Below are 6,969 nucleotides of genomic sequence, written 5' to 3'. Positions count from 1 at the left end.
CCGTCTTTCTCTGCCCATACATCCGTCCGTCTCTCTTTACAAACTCGGCCTCTTCTCTGCGCTGAAGGAGGAGCTTTTGAAGGGGAAAATGTAAAGTGTGCAAAGGAGAAAGAGAGGGTAAGAGGGAGAGTGTGCGGGAGAGAAATGGAGGGAGAAGGAGGGAAACAGCCGGAGGAATGGATGAACGTCAGGGACAGATAGAGAGTGGAGTGGGGGGGAGGGGGGGGGGCTTTTGACATGCTAATTTGCTTGCTGACTGCTTTAATCGCTCGCTCTTCCCATCGCGGGCTTCAAAGAGAGGATGCTTTTCAAAAAGATGATAGGAGCAGAGAGGAGGGAGACATTTTATCATCCTTTTAAAGAAGCTTTTTCTGACACCTCCACAGCTACGTGTCGCTGACGCCTGCTGACAACGAGCTAGCAGCACCATGTAAGCTGTCCTTACCCCACATTAACTCCTAATGGGATGCTAATGTCTTGGTTTATCTGCACAGTATACTGTTGGGAAGGTGCCTTGTATCTCCAGATGTGGTGATTTTGATTTAGTTATAACAACCCAGTAGATTATCTGAGATGCAATGCCACAAAGTTAAACATAGGGCTTTTTTCCAAAGTTGAAATACATGTGTTTTTAAACGACGGCAACAACGTATGAAAGTGTGTTTTTACTGTATCTGTCTTGTAGTAAATATCACTTATTGAATTGCAGCCAACCCTCCAAGTGAACACAAAATATTTCACCTGTTTTTATAGTTTTTCTCCTTCATTCCCCAAATGCACTGCACACTATGAGCAGTACTGTATTGCACTATAAACAACAACATAAACAAATATGTAAAAAAATATACTTTGAGTATAATTCTAGAAAACTAGAAAATCAAATAATTACTGCAATTTATTACAAATATTCACAAATATCAACCTAAAGACTTACAGCCACATCGTGTTTCATGACGAGTGGTCTGTCGCCATGGCAACGGCATTTGATGACATACTACGCTTAGATTCGTTGATGGCTGCATCGTTATCAAACCGGTGAAGTTCTGGGCTGTTTGCAGCCAACCCTTCAAGAAAACACAAAATACTTCACCTGTTTTTATAGTTTACTACAAACAACAACATAAAGAAATATGTAAAAATAGGCTAATAACAACTTTGAGTATAATTCGTTTTTCAATTAACAATTCAAACAACTAGAAAATCAAATAATTACTGCAATTTATTACAAATATTCACAAATATCAACTTCAAGAACTCAAACAACACGTGTTGCCACATAACTCCAGATCAGACCATCTGACGCCACTCAGAGCATAGTCAAACAAATCATTAAGTCTCCTATTGCACCTTTGAAGCTAAGATGATTCCACTTATTTCTAATGGAGTTCCTTCTGGCACGTTGAACCAGCGTAAGCTATTTGAAACGACGTGAAATAAAAACTCAACGCTCCAGAAAAACTCTTAAAAGGAGCTGTTTTTGTTGTGGTTTGAAACTCAAACAAAAGACAAATGACCTAAAGACGGATATTGGTGGCAGCGTGCTCATGCTCGATCACTTGTGGCTTCCTGCCCTGCACAGCGAGAGGAAAGGGAGACGGGTGACGAGTGTGGAGAACTGCAGGAAAAACATTTCATCACCTCGCCTAATGACGGCTGAATCACCGCCACCCCCCTTCTTCCCCGTCTCGACTCGTTCTAATCATTTCAGGAGCTAAACGAGAACAGAATACACAACAAAAAACAACGGCTTTGAGCAATTACTTCAGCGAGGAGAGGAGGGTGGCGGAGGATTACTCATGAGACATTTTGTCTTCTTTCTGTTGTTGTTCCCCGGCTCTCCGTCGGTAATAGATTCCTCGTCTCCATTCAGCGGCACAAAATGAGCCTCTCCGGTGGCAGGGAGAGTGATGAGTACATTCACCTCTATTCTGTGTGTGTGTGTGTGTGACGTGTGTGTGTGTCTGCTATACATATTTATGAATGTGTACCTGAGTCCATGACATGTTCTTTTTGTATGTGCATGCATTCACGACGGTCAATGTGGGTGCACACATGCATCGAGATCTTGTGCGATACATCTTTAATGTGCAATAAATACACTTTCTTTTCACAAATGTACCGTGCATAATCATCTGTATGTGCAAAACCAAATTGTGAAGGGTATCTCAATCCTTAATATGCACACTTACATGTTTACATTCTGCTTCTCAGCCATGGATGAGAACTTACGATACGATACGATAAAACTTTATTGGTCAGAACAAGTCTGGAAATTATGCATTCTGATTTTAGGTCCTGTCACCTGAGACGTTCCCCCTGTGTGTGTGTGTGTGTGTGTGTGTGTGTGTGTGTGTGTGTGTGTGTGTGTGTGTGTGTGTGTGGGAACAGTGATAGGTGATGATGTTCTGTGAGCTGCCTCCCCTCTCACACACTGAGGGTAATCTCATTATTCAGCCCACTTCCTGCTGTGCCGCCAGAGACAGGCTGACAGACACTAACCACCTCCACGGCCGGAGCAGAGAGGGGGAGAAACAGAAGGGCAGAAACTGCTCACAGAAAGTTGATGGGAAGATAAAAGAACATTCGAGATATGAGACAAGAGAAAGAAGCGCGTAAAGCAACAAACAAATGGACACGAAAGTCAGCAAAATATGCAAAAGTGTGTATTCAGAAGAGACAGAGGATGAGGAAGAGAGAAGGGGAGGGGGAGAGGAAGAGCAAGGAGACTGTGTGTTTAAAGCCATGGGAGACCGGCGGGCTAAATAGAATTACGTGGTGAATTTAGAAGGATGCTCCCAAGCGCATATTTAACACTGTCAACAGAGGGAGGGAGAGAGAGAGAGAGAGAGAGAGAGAGAGAGAGAGAGAGAGAGAAAGAGAGAGCCAGACACACACTGGGTGACGGGAGAGAGAAACTTCATCCGCAACATAAAACCTCTTAATCCAATATGAATGAGAGTTTCCAGCTCAGCAGAGACAGCTGGGAGTAAAGGAGAGTGCAGGGGGTCTTAGGTGAGAAAATGCTGCGATCACACACTGACATCACAATAAGGCCCTTAAGTCGTTATCCACACACACACACACACACACACACACACACACACACACACACACACACACACACACACACAAATGAACTTCTGTGTCCTTTAAAAATAAATATTCTGAACCAATTTAAGACATATAGTGTGAGCACACTCTCATACACTCTTAAACTCTTAAATAGGTAAGAAAAAAAACACACTTAAACCAAGAAACTCCCTTAAAACCCACCCTCCCTCCCGAAAAACCAGCTTTATCTAACTTTTTGGTCAACATGGACATAAAGTAGAGGAGCCCCTCTCCCACATTGGAGAATATTAACCAGCTCATCAGTTCTCTTGAAGACTGACAGCCCCTTTAACCCTTCAGTCCCCTGAAACTGACCCACACTGGCAGCGTCGAACCCAATGCATACTATCCAGTTTATAATTGAAAGTGAAATGCTAAGAAACTTTTCAGCAGTGTAATTGAAGCGAAGAGTGAACGGAGGAGGATGTGTTGGCACCGGTAGCTCAAACAAAGTAAAGCAGATGCAGTGATATGTGAACTAAATGGATGTATTGGCTTGAAAAGTATTACTGCCAGCTCCGAGGCCGGCAGGCACTACGAGACGACATCACTCATAAAATATCAACGTTTCCAAAATTCCTTTATTGGAAACTTTGGAAAAGCATTTCAACTGAAATGAAAGACGAGAGATAAGAAGTCTGTTTTCATTCTGCACGAACATTAGAGTTATGAGATCAGGGTTTTCTCTCGGATTTTTGGAAACAAAAGAGGTTGTTATAGTCGATTGCATCACAGAAAGGGGTCTCTTTGCCTCAACCCCAACCAGCCCCATGTGCCTCCCCACCCCCAAGCAGAGAACAGGACCCCAGCCCTAAATCACCAGACCTGTTTGTCATGCAATTAGTCCTCCGAGATAAAGGCTCCCTCATAAATTAAGAGAGGTGTAATGGTCCGGCCCCCCTGTTAATCACCCATGCCCAGCCTCTGACCCCTCACGGCTGACATGGTGGTGGGTGGCTGGTGGGCTACACCAATAAACCACGGTGGCAGAATTGGCCTCCGCTCGTCTGGCCAGCTGACAACTGCGTCTCCGCTCGGGCAAAATGCTGCATGTGTTCCACAAAGCAGCTGCCGAACACACCGAGGCGCTCTGCACACCACACAGATTATAATCCACCGTGTGCAATGAAACAAGCACGTTAAATGATTAGGGTATCAAAAATGCAATTTCTCATGAGAGCTTGACAGAAAAAAGAAAGATCTTGGCAGCGTCTAAAGGCAGTGTTTTAAATTCAGCAACATGCCGAAGCTCTATCATGCTCTTGATTTAAAAAATATCTGAAAGAAGGCACTCGGCACTGACCTTAAAACCTCATCAAACAGCTCGGTATAGGGTCTCGTCAAACTGAGACGGGAATAATGGTCCACGATGGTCTATTCCCCCCTACCAAATAGCACAGTTTCAACCCCATCTCACAGCTGTGTATTTCCACTGTTCTCAAACCTGCCCTGAATGATAAACTCTTTCTCTCGGCTTCTCTTCCTCTAAAGCTGTCTATCTCTTTGTTCCAGCTGGATTGGGAATAAGAGTTGGGGGGTGAAACACAGAGCAGTTGGAGCTCTACCTTCCTCTCCTGGTGTCACCAAATGCCTCCCATTGCACAACACCTCCCAGTGGGCCTGCTAATTACTCCTTTAACAAATCATCATCACCCAGACACTGGGGAGAAGACTTGGGAGAAGCGAGGAATAAAAAGTATCCAACCGAGTGCGAGGTTGGTGAATCTGTTTGGCTAAAGGACAAAGAGAACAAAACATTGGGGATAAAAACAAAGAGGGAGAGGATGGGGAGAAATTAAAGAGGGGGGGGGGCAGGAAGGGCTTTAAAAGAAGGGATAATCTATAAATAGAGAATTGAAAAAAGCCCCAAAAAGACAAATGTTGGTTCTCTCTACCTTGGCACTCTGCGTTGCGCTCCTCGTAACCAGGGTTACACAGGCAATTCCCAATGGGCACCAGCCACTCTCCGTCGGCCCCGCAGTACATCTTAGGAACCTCCTTCTCCTCCGAATTATCCACGCACGATCCACGAATTTCCACAAGCGACGAGGTATCGGCTCCAGTGATGGTGTCGGGAAACTGGGCCAAGTTACGCACCGCCAGGGGACACTTCTTGTAGAAGACCCTGACGGACACCAAAGCAATGCACGCTCCCACATCCTGGAAGGCCAAATAAAAGCCTTTCCGGCTCAAAGCGCCCACGTCTCGGACCTCCGTGTTCAGCTTCATGATTCGATCGCCGATGTCCACCTGAGTGAAGCTTTCGTCGGCGGCGATGGTGTCGATTTTGTCGAACTGGTTCTCGCGGATGTAGCGCTCCTTGTCGTTGTTGGACTCGTAGTAGTAGAGATTGAAGGTTTCCTTGCAGGTTCCCATGACCCCCGGGAGGCTGTTGCAGTCCCTCAGGGTGAACTTGATCTCGATGTAGACGCGCTGGGCCCCGCCTCGAGGGATCCAGTCTGTGCGGAGCCAGTTGTTCTGGTTTGGCTCCATGACGTTACACACCTGGTACGTCCGGATGGGAATGTTCTTTTCATCCATAATACTCACTTCCTCCCACTGGGGAAAAGGGACACAACAATACAAACAATGTTACAAGGATATTCTTGAAGCCTCAATCTGCAAATGAATTACTTTTGTTTGAAATGTAAACTCTCAGAAGACTAGTGGAACACTTTCAATGTGTCATTGTTAAAGGGTAAAAACCTCAGAGAAATATTAAGACTAATTAAAAATGACTGTGTAAATATCAAACACTACTGAGAGCCAGTCTATGCCAACGAGGAGGGATACTTTGCAAAAGAGCAGGCAAGAAAGATTAGTCAATATTGAGTCTCAGCGGAACAATTCATTGACGGCTAAACTTAATGTATATTTCATGAATGGCACCTGATAGACTTGTACGGTCCTAATATAGAATCATATAGATATTCATATTCATGGCTTCCCCTCTACTGCGAGAAAGGAAATGTATAATTAGCTATATGCATCTGTAAGTCCTACACTTCAATTAGTTTAGGAATAGTATACGCAATCATCTTTACACACACGAATAGAGCATGACTCAGGGAATCAGGAGAAAAAGGAAAACGGGATTATGTGGATGCAGATGGATTCAATGCTAATGATCTAATGTGTGCCTGCTTCACATGATGGACAGCCAGAGACACACATGTTCCCTGCTGATGTTAGTATGAAACCGTAGGAGAGGGAGGTAACCGCTGACGTGGGGGTGCATGGATTACGTTATCCAAGCTTATTTTTGCCAGGAGGGAATGTTTGTTTTACTTATGATAAAGTTCCCCTCTCGACAGATCACCGCGAGCAAGTCTTGAGCGGCTCAAAGCGGTGCCTTCCCTTAAGTTTTTCGCCGTGTGTTTTAAATAGAGCCTTTCACTGAGCTTGGCTGTAAACAAGATCCGACAGGCCTTTGGCTCGCACAGCTTCAACCATTTAGAGAAGTGTATAAAAGAAAAAGTCATAATGGAACAGTGGGAGATATGGGTTTACGGTGCCAGATTTGATTTGACGCCTTATCATAAACAATCTGGATTAAAGCCGTATTTCCCCAGAGGAGGGGTTTGGATAATGCTAAACATAGCTGCGGCTGTTTGATTCGAGAAACCGTCCATCATTCCCCGCCGTGCTCTCCTTCCTTTAGCCCCCCTTTTGTTGTGGAAATCAAGCGTCGCTGAGATAAGCCCGCACCTTTCCCCCCGATAGCAGGGAAAGAAGGAGAATAAAGCCAATTGGTGGTAATGAGAGGCTGAATGCAGGCTTGACTGGGATGCCAGGACCCTGTCAATCACTTGTTTGTGATAAAATGGCCGCGGGGAGGGAGGGAGGGAGGGAGGGTGG

The 6,969-nt window shown here is 45.0% G+C and overlaps 1 protein-coding gene across 1 annotated transcript in view; it reads right to left on the bottom strand.

Annotated features, from left to right (window-relative positions):
• Window positions 1-4,076: 4,076 nt before the first annotated feature.
• Window positions 4,077-6,969, bottom strand: part of LOC104942151 (ephrin type-A receptor 4-like) — a 6,362-nt gene continuing 3,469 nt past the window's right edge. Inside the window, exons 3-4 of the mRNA XM_010767349.1 lie at window positions 5,007-5,670; window positions 4,077-4,201 (exon numbers count right to left, since the gene is read on the bottom strand). Of these exons, the coding sequence (XP_010765651.1) occupies window positions 4,077-4,201; window positions 5,007-5,670 (789 nt within the window). The remainder of the gene's footprint in view (window positions 4,202-5,006; window positions 5,671-6,969) is intronic.

Source organism: Notothenia coriiceps, unplaced genomic scaffold (genome assembly GCF_000735185.1).
Source record: "Notothenia coriiceps isolate Sejong01 unplaced genomic scaffold, NC01 NC01_scaffold00004197, whole genome shotgun sequence".
NCBI lineage: Eukaryota > Metazoa > Chordata > Actinopteri > Perciformes > Nototheniidae > Notothenia > Notothenia coriiceps.
This window is presented reverse-complemented; position numbering and strand designations above follow the sequence as displayed.